This window comes from Squalius cephalus (assembly GCF_949319135.1).
Source record: "Squalius cephalus genome assembly, chromosome: 14".
Lineage (NCBI taxonomy): Eukaryota > Metazoa > Chordata > Actinopteri > Cypriniformes > Leuciscidae > Squalius > Squalius cephalus.
This window is the reverse complement of record NC_137135.1, coordinates 28,591,274-28,608,418: the sequence shown is the minus strand read 5'-3', so window position 1 is coordinate 28,608,418 and position 17,145 is coordinate 28,591,274. Positions and strand designations below refer to the sequence as shown.

The following is a 17,145-nucleotide window of genomic DNA, read 5'->3' as shown; positions in this document are numbered from 1 at the left end:
AGATCCGGAATTGATTCGTGTCTACTACACACTATAGCATGTCAAATAATAATTGCTCAATTTGTTTGCTCAAAGGATGCAATTTCAATGAAGAAAAAATGGCATGTATAATAACGTAGTCAAACTGTTTTTTGGTTTGTTTTATTGTATGTTCAGAAGGACATATACAATTGCAATTGAATTTATTAAAAAAATAAAATAACAGCAGCTTTTACAAATGTACAAAATTATTAAAATTAGCCCTTTGAAAACCAAACATTGCGACAAATACTTGTATGCTCCTATTTAAGGTCGATGAAGCGAATGTCCATGATGAGCAGAGTGTGTCGTGGCAGCGGTCTGGGCGCCGGTGAGAGTACCGTCATCACTTGAGCTTGTGTGTCCACCGCTGTCACCACTATAAAGCCACACACCGGACTCTCTAGAATCCCTCTGCTCTGACCCGCACCCACCTCGGTTTCATCCTCCACCGAACTCACACTCAGCACGTGGTGGGTCAAATCCCTGCCGGGGCTGACTGGGACGAGTTTGAGCTGGGTGTCGTCCTGAGACATACCCAGGGGGAGACAGGAGTCTGGGATAGAGGGCGCACCAATCTTGTAAATGCGCACATCTGAAAAGCGCACATCAAAGGCGTGAGGGTAAAAGGAAGTTCCACGGAAACCATAGAAGTATTCCCGGATCTTTTCGTCCCGTGACTCTCGCCGGCAGTCCTTGGAGCGTTCCACCACGCCACCGGATTTTGGCAGAAGGACGACACGTACAAAGTGTGGCAGGTCACGTTTAAGCTCATTGTAGAGGCGCTCCTGATCCAGAACTAGAACAACATCCACCTGGAAGGCGGAGGCACAGTGGACCAGTGCCTGGTAGCCTGAACCTTTGACCCAGCCACATGTGTTGATTATACAGCCACCCACACTAGCTTTGCGGTTCACTTCGCAGCGCTGGGAAAACACTTCTGCAAGGCTTGAAGTCAGCTACACACAAAGAGAAAAAGAGAGACATTCATTATAACACATTCTTTTAATTTATCTGGATGATGCATAGTGAAGTCAACATGAAACAGCATTTACAACCTGTTACTTCAGTAATCTGACATACACTACCGTTCAATATTTTGGGGTCGGTAAGACTTATTAATGTTTTTGAAAGAAGTCTCTAATGCTCACACAGGCTGAATATAATAACAACTATTAATTAAATATTTATTCCTGTGATGGCATAGCTGGATTTTCAGCATCATTACTCCAAGTCTTCAGTGTCACACGATCCTTCAGATATCATTTTAATATTCTGATTTGCTGCTCAAGAAACATTTCTTAATATTATAAATGTTGAAAACAGTAGTGCTGGTTAATATTTTTGTGAAAACAGAGATACATTTTTCTGGATTCTTTAATAAATAGAAAGAAAAAAAATGTTTTTGCAAACATGTAAAAGTCTAGTGTCAATTTTGATCAATTTAATGCATCCTTGCTAAATAAAAATATGCTAAATATAATAATTTCTTAAAAAAAACAAAACATTACTGACCCCAAACTTTTGAACAGTACTGTATTACAATCAGACAAAAAAATATCACACAAAAATATTAATACAAATATTAAAAAAAAGAGAAAGAAACAGAAACAGTTAAAACATTTCATATTATACCAGTATACAACATTAAATATTTAGTAAGTACTATTCATTAAAAAAAAAGACAAAAAAAGACTGACTTTTAAATTTGGAATAACATGCACTAATGGACCAAGCATCATAAAACAGGAACGTACATTAAACAAGTTAATGGGTTAACCATTTGATTACATGTTTTCTTTAACAGTCCTACTACTCAAAGCTAAGATGATTATTGATACTAAACTCTTTCACCCTAGTAATACTGATACTGTTTCTCTGAAATAATTTTAAAAATGAGCACAATGTCACAATGCAACCAGTGAGTACCTCTTTTCCCTCAGTTACTGCTACAAAAACTGACTTTGCTGTTTCTGCATCAACAATTACAGAAGAAGAGTGAGACTTTATAGCTGCGTTTAATTGAAAGATAAATGCACTTCTTCTCGTTATTATTGATTAAACAGTGCCAGGATAGTTTGGGGCCAAGATCAATCTGCTCCAATAATTTATGGCCCAAAGCTCAGTGTATCACTGAAGTATAAAGACAACAATCCCTTAAGTGCAACTTTGCCATTACCTTGTTGTAAAGTTTGATGTTTGTTCCTGGTGTGGTGGAGCCAAAGTGAAAGACAAGCGGAGCCTGCACAGAGAAGCCTTCTTCTACATCAGCAGGACGCTCAATGCACAGCGCTGCCATGGTTCCAGGCACAGAGATCTAAAGACAAGAACAATTAAACATGCATATGGCTTTTCATTTCTTACAATTCTGTAATGTTTAGCAGATCTGCATTGATCCTTCAGGCATCCTTTACTCACGCTGCTCTGGCCGACATCCAATTCTACCAACGTAGGTCTTCGTCCCAGTCGCACAGCACAGTTCAACAACACTCGACATAATGTTGTCTTTCCCACATCAGTTGGTCCGACTACCATTACCTATGACAACAAACCCTGTTTAACCACATATATAGTCACACAGTGAGAAAAAAAGAAATCCTGTATAGAAAATAAAAGATGCATCCAGATGCATTGATTATCATTTTATCATCATCACATCGCAGCCCTCTGAATCGTAATTGAAATCCAATCAAATTGTGATGTGCCTAAATATTCCCACTCTTAATATATACGCTACAATTGTAGTGCCTTTGTCGTCTTTGGCTTTCTTAGTTGGGGACACATAATATTCAACATTATTATTGATCTGCCAGAACTGACACCATTATATGAGAACTATATATATAAATGAACTAAATTAATAACTTTTTTACAACAAAAATGAACCATCACTGAACTTAAGCTGGACTATGACGCTATTTTCTTCTAGATCTGCTGTGCAGCCAAAACAAACTTGGTTGCATTATTTTTTCTCTTTTCACTGCAAAGCTGCTTTGAAACAATCTGTATTGTAAAAAGTGCTATATAAATAAAGGTGACTTGACTATTCAAAAGAGGGTATTTTTTTTATTTTATATTTTTGAAAAAGTCTCTTTTCTTTATTTGTTCAAAAATACATAAAAACAGAAATATTGTGAAATATTATTACAATTTACAATTTACAAAGTTTTCTGTAATGGCAAAGCTGAATTTTCAGCATCATTACTCCTGCCGTCAGAGTCACATGATCCTTCAGAAATCATTCTAATATACTGATTTGCTGCTCAAGAAACATTTCTTATTACCGTTATTACCGTCGATGTTGAAAACAGCTGTACTGCTTATTATTTTTGTAGAAACTGTGATAATTTTTTCAGGATTTTTTTGATGAACAGACAGGAAAATCATTCATTTGAAATAGAAATCTTTGGTAACATTGACTTTAATGTCATTTTTGATCAACATAATTCTTTTTTGCTGAGTAAAAGTATTAATTTCTTTCAAATAAAACCTTACTGACCCCACACTTTTGAAATAAATTGCCTGTTAACATACCCGAGGGCCTCTCTCATTGTCTTTCTCCGCTTGACGTCTCATCTGCTCTAGAGCTGCATGGGTGTTGAGATACAGCATCATGGGTGTATCTTTGGACACATAAGCCACCTATATTTATGGAAGACAGACATGTTTGAATTGATTCTTCGTTCCTTGTCATTAAAGCCTCTGACATCATTTTAACTTCTCTCACCTCTGTCTTGCCTGAAAGTGCCACAGTGCAGCCATGCCAGGTGAACACAGCGATCTTAGAGCCTGGCCCGAACGTGTACTTCTTATTTCGGTTCAGCTCGGATCCGAACACCTCTGCCATACCGGAGAACAGCTCGAGATGGACTCGTTCTCCTGTTTCGACCTCAAAACGCAGTTCTGTCTCTCTCTCCAAGTCGAATCGTGTGCCTGAAGTCCCAGCACTGCCCGACGAGCTCAGGCCCTCCTCGGCTGACTTTTCTGGGGCTTCTGCAGTCATGGCTCAGGCTGTGACAGAGAAAGAACTAGAATGTTTAAAATTTGCGAGCTACTTGTATTCTTAAACATGATAAGATAACAAATTATTGTGCCATACCTGTTTGAATTCGTCCCCTCTATGAAATATTTAGGCAAAAAAACGTGTTTTATTTGAATTATGTCACACTGAATTAGCCTGTTACCGTTAGCTACACAATTAGCTTGTTAACGTGGCTTTTGCAAATAATATTTTTAATATAGCGTAACGTGCCTACACTATTCCAAACATCCACTGTTCAAACTACACCTAGTTATTTACAAATAGTCGCTTATTTCTTCCCTGCAGACCAGATTGTTGTCAAACCAACATACCACACTGATGAAGCCGTGCCGTGTCGCGTGTAGATGATGTCATGCGATGGTTGACCAATGACCAACATTCTCTCAGCATGCAGATAACATTGCACAGATTATTTACTGTATTTTGACTGAATTTTAAACTATATGACTGTGTTCCGTAAATTTCATATAAATAAAGAATAGAAAAATCGGACTATTCTAAAACATGTGTTCAGAATCAGAAAGAGCTTTATTGCTTTATCTATACAAGTCCATATAGTCCATATACAAGGAATTTCTCTTGGTGACAGAAGTAAAAAAAAAAAAAAAGTCCTATGTAATGTCACTCTATTTGTTCTAGGCTATTTCTTAATTTAATTTGCATTATTTATAGTCTCAATACAAATGTTGGGGGTATGTATAGGCCTATGTTTTGTCTTTTACTTGTGAAGATATATATTTAATTCATTAAAGTATTCATTTTATTAATCACGACTTCCGCTTCTGAGAAACCTGGAACTTGGAAAAAGTGTTCCTATTATGAAGGTAAAACAGTAGCAAAACTCGAGAGCTTGCTAATTTGAATGTGAGAACTTGTAAAATTAATATTTGTATTTGTAAGTTGAAATTTATACTTGCAGTTAAACAAATGAATCCTGTATAACACATGACACCCTTATACCGGGACATTTTCAATGTTTTTAAGCAAAAACTTCAAAAATACATTGACTGCAAGACTGTCAAGTCTTTCCACACCAAAAGGCGGCACTGTCCGTCTAACTTTCACAGCATTATTCAACACTTTTTCTGCAATATACACAACCCGCCAAACTCTTCAGTCCTCACCGTTGCGGGCTTGCAGCAATGGCGACTCGGTCCAAATCAGGTGTGTAACACTGAAAACGTTTATATGTGGTCTTGAAACTAGACCTGATTACTTGAATCTTTTGTGCTGCGCTTCACATTAGCAGGTTATGAGTTTTCGTGTTTGTCAGGTTCTGTATTTTCAGTAGGAGTCAATGTGGTTGTGTTAGGTCACGCCTAACACATCTCTTATACAACCCCTCAAATTTAAGATCGTCTAATTAACTTGTGAAAGATTATGAATGCATATCTTGTATAACCCAAGAACTAGCCTATAGGTTGACTGATTGGTTTGTTCACAACTGATGGGATGCAGATTTAAATGTCCTATAACCTATAAGGACAATAAGTATTATGCAAAGTGGTTTTGTGATCAAAATGGTCATAAATGCATTTTGTCTTTGTTTAGGCTCAATTATATATATATCTCCTTGGTTACCAGTTTATCTTGATGTATGCAAACTAAAAACACTGTGATCCACCTAAATATGCAGGTCGTGGTCGGAAGCGTAAGGCTGATGTAGATTCAGAAGCAGCTGCAGTGGAAGAGAAAAAAGAAAAGCTTGATGGAGTAGAGAAAAAAGATGAAGAAACAGGACAAAGGGTCGTCATCGAGCATTGGTGAGAACACATGGCTAGTTATTAAAAATGAGTTCATGCTGTTTACACTGTGTAATAATATTTTGTGTGTTATTTACAAGTGCTTTGTTTTGCTACTTTGATTTTATAGCCATATTAAAAGAAGAAATATATTCAATCAATTGTAGGGTTTTACATATATTGTTCGTGTCCTCTTATTGTTAGAAAAATGAAACTCCCTCAAAAAGGTAAAATCGCCCCTTAAAAATGACTCGCAGGTGGCAGATATTGCCCTTTAATAATTAAAAAAAAAGTTTTATATATGAGTCATGTTTATATTCTTGCTGTTTTACAGTAAAAGCTGACGAGTCTACGGGCGGAATGCGGAAGGTGTGCGTGAGGCACTTGCGGCTTCGCACCCTGAACTTCACGTGGTGCTCAATCCAGAGAAACCTCGGCGGAACAGCTTTGAGGTCACACTGATGGAGGGAGATAAAGGTAAGACTGCCAACCAGTATCCATATACATGTCTTTTTCTGATCCCATTGAGTAACAAGATTGTACAGCCACAATCTATGGATGTCCAAAGAATTATTCACACATGCTACCTCTGTATTTCTTTCTCCTGAACAGAGTTTGTTTTGTGGTCTGGCATTAAGAAGGGTCCTCCACGCAAACTGAAGTTTCCCGATCCTGCTGAAGTGGTGTCTGCCCTGAAAGAAGTGCTGAAGAGCAAGTAGAAATTATAAGGAGACAGGTTAGAAGATGCATTTTTTTGCTATTAACTTGTTTTTAACATATTATAGCTTTGTAAATCACAATAAAGTGATCCTTTCATAATTTATTTTCTCCCTCTAGTCAGTCGTCTTTGTTCCTGGACATTGGATGCATAATGATGTTAATGGACTAATGGGAAAATCTCCCCGTCTGTTTTCTGATGATCAGCTCTTTTGTTCTGGACTGGATAATTGACCGTGCCTGGTTTCTTCTGTTAAGCTCTTATACTCTTCATGTTCTGTTTTGACATGACTAGTTTCTAGATTGCTGTTACCTGTCCCTCTATAGAACTCCATGTTATAGTTTGGTAAAGCACATTTTTTCTCTTTCTTTCTTTTTTTCTGTTTGAATACAAATAAATCTTGCTTGATCTCCCTTTAATCTGCACCATCATTATGTTAATCTGTGTTGGGGAAAGTTACTTTTAAAGTAATGTTACAACATTGCATTACACCCTAAAAAAGTAACTAATTGCTTTTATTAGTTACTTTTTATGAAAAAAAGAATGCATTACATTACTAGTAACTAATACTAATAACAGAACTAATAAGTACTAACAAGTTCTTTTTTGGGGAAATGTAAAGGCTCGAATGAATAAGCCTCGGACTGAAGGAAATTTCAATCACAATCTGGAACTAGGTTTAGAAAAATATTGCATTTACAGATTATACAATTCCTTTATCAACATTGACTTCCTGAGCATTTGTGCTTTCAAGAAGCATGTATAACAAAAACACAGCATCTCAATACAGTTTAAAGAGAACTTTATTGTCAAAAGATGGTCTCTGCTGTAAGCAGTAAGTGCTGTTTGTTATAAGACTAAATCAACTGAAGACATTATGCTCCCAATGGCTCTTCTCTGAGTAAAGCTGGAGTAGAAACCGTAGCCTTATGTCAAGCCATACATCCCTTTTCTTTATCCGAAGGTGGTGCTGTTCCAAGCCACATTGGCTCCATCCATATCAACAAAGTTTATATAGATCCTGAAAAGCAATACAAGAAGCTTCATTAAACAAACAAACACTACGCTAAATTTGACACGTACTAATCCTCCACAATATGAAGAGCAGATCTTAAATTTAATATAAATGCATGCATAAGCATTTTAACAACTAAAATTAATTTGAAGTTTGGAAGCTAAAGCTTTATTTTCATTGTTAAATGTTCTTCTGGTAAAAGAGAGACAGCTATATTGTGTGGATTTACAAGTACCTGTCAGGTGAAATGCCAAGGTGTTTGTTGAGCAAGCCCATAAGAAGTTTGGAGTATTGCTTATTTTGCGCGCCCCCGATCTTTCCGATGCTGGTGAGGGAGCAGAGCGCGCACGGATCTCCTTTTCCACCGAACATCATCATCTGATCCGGGATGATGTGAACGGCAATATACTATCACATTTCAATACAAAGACAGACAAGATTAAACAGTTAATAATTCAGTTCTTTTGAATAAAAAAAAATATATACTTTTAGTATCGTGTGATTTAAATGCATATTTGGTTTATTATAATGTTGCAGCTAAACACTGAACTGAAATACACAGTAATTTAATACAAGGGATCATATTGGTAAATCCTGATAAACAGCAAAAAGTCCCTACAAATGGATTTATTGGAACGTTTTAGATTCATTCTGTGATGTCACTGATGTAACGCGATATTGCGTCATGACGTAAAAGAATCAATGAATCGTTTTTTTGAACTGGTTCTTTGAAACGTTCGAAAGTATGATTCAAGGAAATGAGTCGGACCCATCACTAAACTAGCTTAAATCTAAACAATCAATAATGATACACAGGCTGCCTAAATGTATTTAGGGTTAAAACAATTTAATCCAATGACATGAGTTACAGCTAAGAGGATAACAGAGTCTCGTGTATGTTTCGTAGACTCGTAACAGTAATTAGTTCCTCATTCCATGCAGACTGATATGCAAAGTCAGTGCATATGCAATGCAATATGTTTTTATTTTATTCTAAAAACAAGAAAAATGCAGTCTGCTCACCTGCGCGGGTTTGCCCATCGCTTTGGCGAGCTCTTGCGTGGCCTCCGACAGCAGCTCACCAGGAACCGAGTCCTTTGCTACATTTGTGTTCACCACGAACATCGGCATGACTGCAACGGAGAGACAGGCTAAATAGTGCAAGGTAGAAGGACCAACGCCTTCGGGAATGTGTCCAGATGTGAGCCCTGGTTGAATACGGCAAGTAACCACGATGCCAGTAGTACTTCTTGTAGGTTACCGTAAAACACCGTATGACACAAAGATTTGACTGTGTAGATCCGTTGCATTCCACTGTTGCTCGGCTGGCGCAAGCAGCCCCAGAACTCCGAGATGCACAAACTGCCATCTTTTCTTTTTGGGTGTAATTTAAAGTTTAAAATATTTTTATTTATTTATTTTATTTATTGTTTATATTTTTATCAAATGCTGAAACATGTTTTAATAATGATAAACTTTATTTTTATAGCACATTTTATACGAGGAATGCAGCTCAAAGTGCTTTGCAACAAAAAAAGGACAATTTTCGTATTTCATTTTTTTTTTCTTTAATGTGTTTTAATTTTGTATGCATAATTGTATAACTGTCAATGTGTTTATTCAATGGAGAGAGAGAAAAAAAAACTACCAGCAGGGGCTAGCTGCCTAAGCTAGCCTTGACCCTTCGTGGGTCCATTTTTTCGGGTAATTACGGTAGCTCTGTGCATGCGCAGAACGCGACATCCGGAAATAATATTGTAGGCGAGAATTAAAACCTCTTGAGTTGAGAGGGGTGGTCGCGACTGGGTGAAATTGTTCCGTTGATAGCGCATAAACACCGGTAAAACATGAACACAGATCTTTTTTAGCCGACCACGATATTTGTGCGGTCATCTGGAGTGGAATTTCATCTTTTGAGGGTTTGATTTGTGTGGTCGCTGGCTTAAAGATAGAGGAACAGGGTTCATTCCATTGGCTGTGTACAAAGTTACGGGTGCCAGCCGTTGCCACTGTTGATGTCAGATTATTTTAACCACATGCGCATTTAAATTAAGTCTTGTTGTTGTTGTTGTAAAGCGGATGTTTAAAAACATGAATTATAACTGGTGCTGATATATGGCGTAACAGGGATTCGTTGATAGTTTTTTGGGCACAACTTTATTTATTACATGTGCGACTGAACACTAGTAAAGCTATGGCGGAATCGGTCAAGACCTTTCAAGCGCACCTGACCGCTGTCATGGACAGTTTGGTCCGCGCATCCGTGTGCGAGATCACCAAACTCTTCCAGGACACGGTGAACGACTACCTGGTGGAAATCTCTCTTAACAGAAAAGAGAACGAAGCTCTGAAATTGAGACTGAGGCTGACGGAGAATAAATTGAGAAACGAACGCAAATATGGCATGGGCTGGGCGGCCAGTCGGCGCGCGTCTGGTCTGCTTGGCGCGGAGGACACCGTGCGCAAAGCGCGAAGAACGGATCTCCAAAGTAAGCGCACTGGCCAACTCGGATTCATTGGGTGATACTGTTTTATCGTGCTTTAAGAGAGAAACCATAATGGCGACCTGCTCCTCAGTTCTCAGGTTTCTTTCTCCTCCCTCTCCTCCTCTTTTGGATTCCTCCCTCCCCCTCCTGTCCTCCTCTCTCCTCTCTTCCCCCTCCCTTCTTTCTCTCTCAGGAGGCAAGCAAGGGAAGGAGTGGAGTGCTAATGCGTGGGATGAGGGGACTGGAGGAGTGAGGGATGAGAGGAGGGACGTGTTCCGTGTCCATCTGCCAACTGAAGGAGGTGGGGAGGGGGAGGAGGAGGAAAGGATATGCGTTTCTGGGGAGAGGAAGGAGGTGGCCGGCATTAAAGAGGAGGTGAGTAGCCAATCGGATGTTAGGAATGAGCTGCAGGGAGTGGAGGAGAGAGAGGAGATGCAGAGGGCTACGGACAGAATGGTCTGAAGAGAACAATCCCATTTTGAAAACTCAAACTAATTTCAAAGTATATTTTGCAAGTGCAAAAACTGCCCAAAGATCATAACCCATCATTGTTGACAACAATTATAGAAACTGTAATTCAGCACTGATGTCACTGTCTTTCCCTCTAGATTGAGATAATGTAATTCATATTCCCAAAAAATGCAAAGACTGCTAGATAGATCAGAACAAAATTGGACAATGTTAATTACTGGTGTGAATAGGGTTCATGCATTTTATCACCTTGTTGCTCAAACCACAAGTGGACTATTGGAGGTTGTCAGAAAAGCATATGACAGCTTCTTCAGGACCGCCCACTTACCTGCCAATCAAACTAAAATGCCATCATTGCACTAAAACAAGTTTAAATGTTAAAATAACAGCACATAAGTAACACTGTTACTCCCACCTCAGATGTGTCTTAAGTGTTTATTATCAGTTTTAAAAGAGATGCATTATTATGAACAAAGGGAATTTATTTCACACCTTGCGTTTTCGCTCTTTCTGCTTCTGTGGGATGATGGATAAAGGTGGAAGGCTACAGATCAGACTCCCTGAGGCTGTTGCAAGAGGCTCTACAGATGAACCAAAGTGAAACCAGCCCTCCCTCCCCCAGTCCCACCCACGGTAAGCACTGCAATGCTCTGTTTTGGAAAACGGTTGTTTTTTTGTGATTCCAACAGTTGAAGGAATAGTTTACTCGAAGATCACAATTCTGTCATTGGTTACTCCATTTTTATATTGTTTTAAATCTGTATGGTTTTTTTGTGAAACAAAAGGAGAAACACACTACACTTACAATATGCATGTACACTTTTTCTCTATACATTAACAGTACAGTGCTATGCATAAGTTTAGACACCCATACTAAAGTTGACTAAAAAGAGGAATAAAAAATCATCTTTTGGAAACGGAACTTAATGCCTTAATTTAAAAAATTAGGAAAAATCCAACCTTTAAGGACACCAATTTTCTTTGTGAATGAATAATGTATCGTAAATAAATAAATGTTCTTCCTTAAAATACAGGGTGCATAAGTTTGGACACCCCTATGTTAAATTCCCATAGAGATTTTTTTTTTAAAGGCCAGATACTTCATGGATCCAGGATACTATGCATCCTGATAAAGTTCCCTTGGCCTTTGGAATTAAAATAGCCCCACATCATCACATAGCCTTCACCATACCTAGAGATTGGCATGGTTTTATTTCAGTTAGCCTAATAGCTGGTTTGATTTGCATTGAGAGATGATCTTATGGAAAGTACCCCATGCCAATCTCTAGGTATGGTGAAGGCTATGTGATGATGTGGGGCTATTTTAATTCCAAAGGCCAAGGGACCTTTATCAGGATGCATAGTATCCTAAAAAAATACAAATAAAAAATACTTAAAAATAAAAATCTGCCTGCCTCTATGGGAATTTAACATAGGGGTGTCCAAACTTATGCACCCTGTATTTTAAGGAAGAACATTTATTTATTTACGATACATTATTCATTCACAAAGAAAATTGGTGTCCTTAAAGGTTGGATTTTTCCTAATTTTTTAAATTAAGGCATTAAGTTCAATTTCCAAAAGATGATTTTTTATTCCTCTTTTTAGTCAACTTTAGCATGGGTGTCTAAACTTATGCATAGCACTGTATATAGGGACCATGGCTGTCATGTTGCAAGTTTTCTTTTTTTTTTTTTTTGGAGCTAGTTGACAGTCGTGGGCACCATGAATTGCTGTTCTATAGAAAAGTGTGTAAATTCTTTAGAAGTTCCTCATTTGTGTTCTGTTGGGGGGGGGGGGGGGATAATAGCATACAGGTTTGGAACAACATGATGGGTGATTAAATACACACACAAAAAAAGTTTTTATTTCAAAAATGGATTTTTGAAAACAATTGGGGTCGGTACTTTTTTTTTTTTTTTTTAGAAATTAATATTTTTATTCAGCAATGATGCATTAAATAGATCAAATGTAGATCCTTAATGTGCAAACTAAACTGTACTAAAATGAATATTTGTGTCTGCAGGAGAAATGGGCCCCGCCTCTACTGGCCCTGAATCCACTGCTGCTGAAGTGTGGGAGGGGCAAGCGGCGGAGACGATGACTGTTGGAGACGAGCTCAGTGGACTGGAGACGGCCCTCAAGGCGGAGCGTGAACGTGAGGAGGCAGAGTCCGGTCTGGGCAGCCCGTCTCAGGAGGCGTGTGGATCCGAAGGTGTGGCGTTCATCGGACTAGACGGTTTATGCAGCTCTCAGCAGGGTATGTCGTCCTCCTCACATAGGGCAGACCCTACAGAACTCCCACCAGCCCCTACGAACAAGGAAGAGGAGTCGGGAGGAGAGAGCGGGGACATGCTGCATTTCTGCGCACGGTGCGGCAGCGGCTTCAACTCCACGTCTGACCTCATGAAGCACTCGTGCCCTGCGGCCGAGGATCGGCCTTATCAGTGCTCTGTGTGCGGGAGAGCATTCGGCCATGCCTGGAGCCTTAAGAACCACGAATGCGTGCAGGCGGGAGAGCAGCCGCACCACTGCGAACTCTGTGGCAAACGCTTCACGCACTCGCGGTCCCTCGAACGCCATCAGCTGGTTCACACAGGTGAGCGTCCACACAGGTGCCCGCAGTGTGGCCGCAGCTTCAGTCGTCTCGGCAACCTGGAGAGGCACCAGCGCATCCACACGGGTGAAAGGCCGTACGAGTGCGGGGCGTGTGGGAAACGATTCAGTCGAGTGGAATACCTTAAACGGCATCAGCACATCCACATCGGAGATGCAACGGTGAAACTCCCACCGCTGCGAAACTCCCACCACTGCTCTCAGTGCAACCAGACATTCAGCGATACTGAGCAGTTCAAGCAGCATCAGTGTCTGTATAACACTTAATGTTATACACTGTTCGTGAGAATCTTACACAATACTAGACCTTAACTAGTCAGATTTGCAGTGCTCAAAAGACCTTATTCTTCATATTATTTTCTGTATTTCTAATTTTTCGATTTGCATCTTACCACATGCTTCTTTTAATTACCCCAAACATGATCTCATTACTTACTGACTTGTACACAAACCCTAAACCTCAAAGCAAGGCACACTTAACCTAGTGCAATGACAATATCTCAAAGTGGATTTTCTTATTTATTGTTATTATTCAAAAACTGTTTACTCATTATTCACAGTTAGAATGTGTATATATATATAGCAACATAACAAGCACCTCTATTCCAACTCCAAAAATGCAAACAACTCTATTTTGTTATGTCAAGCAACTTATAACTGTGAAATATTTTTTGTGAACAAGGACATTTTTAAAAACTTGATTATTATTAATAACCGATTGTGTTATTCATGCATTCTTAAGTATCTTTTGTGTTGTTTTTAATTCAGAAGTGAAATATTTGTTGTGATGATAACAGTATTGCTTTAGGTCTTGTAATTAAAGGAATAGGCTAGTTCATGTTTTTTCAAAACATTTTGTCATCATTTACTCACCCTCATGATGTCCCAAACCTGTATGAGATTCTTTCTTCCGTTTAACACAAAAGAAAATATTTTAAAGAATGCTGGTAACCAGACAGCATTTATTTTTTCTACTATGGAAGTCAATGGCTACCGTCAACTCTCTGGTTACCAACATTGTCACATTGTTTAAAATATTTTCTTTTGTGTGCAAACAAATCATGACCAGCAATCAAAGAGTCAAGAGTCAAAGGTAATATTCCAGTTACCAGAGATAAACGTTTCTCAAGATTCGGATGAATAGCTCAACATTTTATGCCTTCACCACCTCATGAAATGCGCCTTGCTTATTTGCCTGTGATTTATAATTTCCCCCTCAAGTTTAACAGATGAAAGGCGTTTGTAAATGCTTGATGATATTGTTTGCACATGGATTTTCAGTGTTGGAAAATCCTTCCCCCAAAAATAGCAGCTCTGAACGTTTCGTTGGAATTGGACCGAACGATTTGTTCCCTTTTTGTATTTAATCAGTCCGAGCAGTTCTCGAGTCAATCAGTTTTCAAGCAATTCTTTGAAATGAGCACTAGTTTAACGAAGTCATAACGTTTTTGTTTGTTTTATTGCGAGAAAAGGAGCATGAGCATACAGTGATATAATAAAAATACTGTACGAAACATCACACAATAATAATAAAATAAAAACAAAAAAAATAAATGAGGGTCAATGTAGTACAAAAATGGTCATTGTCCACAGTGTTCTTTGAGTCTTTATTTGCATTAGTTAATGTAACATTTGCTTAGGAAAATAACTACCTTTATAATAAAATATTTTTTTTGTGGGATCTAAAGGGTTAATACCACCGGTTAATCCCTAATCCATGACGTCAGACTCCAGAAGACATCGCTGTGCAGTGTGACACCTCTTCATCCGGTCTAATTGCACATTTCAAAGGTTTTTGTATAATTTAATTTATTTATTTTTATTTTGTAGATTTATATGAGTATACATTTAAGCGAAGGATATGAATTGTGCTTCAGCAGTGTGTAATGGGCAGTGTCTTGGTTTGTTTACCTCATCAGCTGTGTGTCAGCTAACCGCAGCTAAACTGAGTAGCAGCAGTTTTACAATAAGATATAAAACTATTTTGCGCTTTATTTTGTGTATTTTGACTTCGGCCAACTACAAACATATATAGGCTACTAATATGTTACATAAAATAGACATAACGTTACACAATGCGCATGCTTTTTAGATATGTAAGTTAGCGACTAGCATTGCAGCATCAACGAATAAGACATCGTCCATATCTATGAATGAATGTCTTTTCAAACTCCTGGTCTATTTTTTTTTATTATGTTTTTTTACAGTTTCCATCAGGCCTTGTGCTCATCCTGAATTGTTTCCACTCGAGTCGCAGCCCTGCATTTTAAAACAGAAGACGAGTATTTCGCCATGAATTCTGACATGGATGGTAAGATCCAATGTGGAATGTGGATAAATCTTGGCATTTTTTCCATTTATAGAAAGTACCACACACAGCAACATAGTGTCAACAGTTTAATTTTTTTTCTTTATATTCTTTATTTTATTAAGGTATCAAATAAATGTCAAATTGAAACAGTTGACAATAAACAGAAAAAGGGATGAAAAATAATCTTTTTTTTTTTTCCCCCAAATGTAAATTCTAATCAATACATGTATACAGTAGGAGGGCCATTATATTGTAAAAAAAAAATTCTCCATTAAATTTTAATAGTTTAATTTTTTGTTAATAATAAGTATTAAGGACTTTCTCAGTGCAAGGTGTTTAAAGTCGGCATGAAACAGAAGTTGTCTTTTCTTTCCTATTTTTACGTATATCTGAATGAAACAGCTTTTCGAACAATAAAAAACGTAGGACAGGACTTGATTTTGTCCATCGGGAATTGATTGGATGGTTGTAGTTTGCTATTGCTGCTATTGTTCCGCCATAGCGCTATTAAACACGTAATAAGAGAAGTGAAGAAATGTTGCTGCAAGAGGAACTTATTTTGATGGTGACTTTGTCTTCCAGGGGACATAGAAAACCAGGTGGAATTGGAGGAGAAGACCAGACTTATAAACCAGGTCCTTGAGTTGCAGAATACTCTTGAAGGCAAGTAACCAGCACCACTTGGTTTGTTACCTAATATTAACAGATTTACATTAACATTCATGCATTTGGCAGAAGCTTTTATCCAAAGCAACTTACATTGCATTGAAGGTATACATTTTAGCAGTTTATGCATTCCCTAAATCGAACCCATGACCTTGGTGTTGCTAGCACTTTTCAGCCTTTTATTAAATAACAAGCTTTAAGTTTTTCTCTCTCTCGTTTTGGTAGATCTCTCAGCTCGGGTGGACGCAGTAAAAGAAGAAAATCTGAAGTTAAAATCAGAGAATCAGGTTCTTGGGCAGTACATCGAGAACCTCATGTCGGCATCTAGCGTGTTTCAGACCACTGACTCCAAAAGCAAACGGAAGTAAGAGAGCATCCCTCTCTCCCAGACCCACAACCCCACGCAGATAAACCCTTCCACTAGACTCATTTTATCCCTATGTCACTAAAATGGTAAATGTTTACATTTGTTTTATTTATCAGTATTAATATTTGTTTACATTTAATTTTCAATGGTTTTGTTCAACGTGCTAAAAATCATTTTAGTTAGGTTGTTTTTATGTTCAGACAGGGTACGGTATTAATTTTGTAATATTTTAAATTGTTTTTAAAATATGTATTTTGTATTTCACACTTTTGTTTTGTAGTTGAGAGTGCAGTTGTGATGGCATGACAGTTGCTCTCTCCCGCTGAGCTGTTTGTCTGTATCAGCACTGATTATACTCAAGTTGAGAGAAAACATTTCAGGTCATTCTGATCAGGGAATGAAATTTAGACCCTTTTCTTGGTGCTATCAACAGAAGGGAGTTCTCTGGCTTGCATTACATCTGTGCCTCTGAATATCTTTATGCATTTGTTGTGTTTGTATGTGTAGAATCTTACCATTGTGTGGCATTGCAAATGCCTGTTTTAATTAAAAAATAATAATAATAATTTGCTGTGCTGTGAGTGAGTCCTTCTGTTTAGGTTCTGTAGGCCCCTGTGGTTGTTTGCTTCTCGTTCAGTCACCTCACTTCATCTGGGATTCAAGTCTACACATATTCCACCAGAGTTTGGAGGA

At 38.2% G+C, this 17,145-nt stretch overlaps 5 protein-coding genes across 6 annotated transcripts; 3 read left to right on the top strand and 2 right to left on the bottom strand.

Moving 5' to 3' along the window:
- Positions 1-110: 110 nt before the first annotated feature.
- On the bottom strand, positions 111-4,448 carry clp1 (cleavage factor polyribonucleotide kinase subunit 1). 2 transcript variants are annotated; one of them, XM_079893376.1, is made up of 6 exons: positions 4,118-4,396; positions 3,746-4,029; positions 3,553-3,660; positions 2,437-2,556; positions 2,198-2,335; positions 111-977 (listed from the first exon to the last, which is right to left on the bottom strand). In XM_079893376.1, the coding sequence occupies exons 2-6, from the start codon at positions 4,019-4,021 to the stop codon at positions 282-284; spliced, it is 1,338 nt and encodes a 445-aa protein (XP_079749502.1). In that variant the 5' UTR covers positions 4,022-4,029; positions 4,118-4,396; the 3' UTR covers positions 111-281. The 2 variants fall into 2 exon arrangements, with proteins under 2 accessions (XP_079749502.1, XP_079749503.1); XM_079893377.1 differs by having other exon boundaries at positions 147-977; positions 4,372-4,448.
- Positions 4,449-5,122: 674 nt separating this feature from the next.
- On the top strand, positions 5,123-7,447 carry selenoh (selenoprotein H). Its single transcript, XM_079893247.1, has 5 exons — positions 5,123-5,224; positions 5,697-5,823; positions 6,137-6,279; positions 6,415-6,538; positions 6,640-7,447. The coding sequence occupies exons 1-4, from the start codon at positions 5,203-5,205 to the stop codon at positions 6,519-6,521; spliced, it is 399 nt and encodes a 132-aa protein (XP_079749373.1). The 5' UTR covers positions 5,123-5,202; the 3' UTR covers positions 6,522-6,538; positions 6,640-7,447.
- On the bottom strand, positions 6,856-8,921 carry mif (macrophage migration inhibitory factor). Its single transcript, XM_079893248.1, has 3 exons — positions 8,559-8,921; positions 7,771-7,943; positions 6,856-7,541 (listed from the first exon to the last, which is right to left on the bottom strand). The coding sequence occupies exons 1-3, from the start codon at positions 8,664-8,666 to the stop codon at positions 7,475-7,477; spliced, it is 348 nt and encodes a 115-aa protein (XP_079749374.1). The 5' UTR covers positions 8,667-8,921; the 3' UTR covers positions 6,856-7,474.
- Positions 8,922-9,271: 350 nt separating this feature from the next.
- LOC307170667 (uncharacterized protein) lies at positions 9,272-13,955 on the top strand. The gene is made up of 4 exons (XM_079891872.1): positions 9,272-10,024; positions 10,215-10,396; positions 11,029-11,125; positions 12,519-13,955. Exons 1-4 carry the CDS (start codon positions 9,730-9,732, stop codon positions 13,373-13,375), a joined length of 1,431 nt encoding a protein of 476 aa, XP_079747998.1. The 5' UTR covers positions 9,272-9,729; the 3' UTR covers positions 13,376-13,955.
- Positions 13,956-14,823: 868 nt separating this feature from the next.
- On the top strand, positions 14,824-16,500 carry scocb (short coiled-coil protein b). Its single transcript, XM_079891871.1, has 4 exons — positions 14,824-14,899; positions 15,316-15,419; positions 16,002-16,082; positions 16,311-16,500. The coding sequence occupies exons 2-4, from the start codon at positions 15,401-15,403 to the stop codon at positions 16,451-16,453; spliced, it is 243 nt and encodes an 80-aa protein (XP_079747997.1). The 5' UTR covers positions 14,824-14,899; positions 15,316-15,400; the 3' UTR covers positions 16,454-16,500.
- The last annotated feature ends 645 nt before the right edge of the window (positions 16,501-17,145 follow it).

What these genes read in the sequence shown, in the direction of transcription:
- mif (XM_079893248.1), bottom strand. Translation starts at nt 8,666, where the DNA reads ATGCCGATGTTCGTGGTGAACACAAATGTAGCAAAGGACTCGGTTCCT. An exon ending in CGATGGGCAAACCCGCGCAG is followed by an intron (nt 7,944 to 8,558) that starts GTGAGCAGACTG and finishes GAAATGTGATAG; the next exon opens with TATATTGCCGTTCACATCAT. An exon ending in CTTGGCATTTCACCTGACAG is followed by an intron (nt 7,542 to 7,770) that starts GTACTTGTAAAT and finishes ATTGCTTTTCAG; the next exon opens with GATCTATATAAACTTTGTTG.
- LOC307170667 (XM_079891872.1), top strand. Translation starts at nt 9,730, where the DNA reads ATGGCGGAATCGGTCAAGACCTTTCAAGCGCACCTGACCGCTGTCATG. An exon ending in GCGAAGAACGGATCTCCAAA is followed by an intron (nt 10,025 to 10,214) that starts GTAAGCGCACTG and finishes TTTCTCTCTCAG; the next exon opens with GAGGCAAGCAAGGGAAGGAG. An exon ending in TGGCCGGCATTAAAGAGGAG is followed by an intron (nt 10,397 to 11,028) that starts GTGAGTAGCCAA and finishes TGATGGATAAAG; the next exon opens with GTGGAAGGCTACAGATCAGA.
- scocb (XM_079891871.1), top strand. An exon ending in GTTGCAGAATACTCTTGAAG is followed by an intron (nt 16,083 to 16,310) that starts GCAAGTAACCAG and finishes TCGTTTTGGTAG; the next exon opens with ATCTCTCAGCTCGGGTGGAC.
- clp1 (XM_079893377.1), bottom strand. Translation starts at nt 4,021, where the DNA reads ATGACTGCAGAAGCCCCAGAAAAGTCAGCCGAGGAGGGCCTGAGCTCG. An exon ending in ACAATGAGAGAGGCCCTCGG is followed by an intron (nt 2,557 to 3,552) that starts GTATGTTAACAG and finishes TTGTTGTCATAG; the next exon opens with GTAATGGTAGTCGGACCAAC. An exon ending in ACATCAAACTTTACAACAAG is followed by an intron (nt 978 to 2,197) that starts GTAATGGCAAAG and finishes CTTTGTGTGTAG; the next exon opens with CTGACTTCAAGCCTTGCAGA.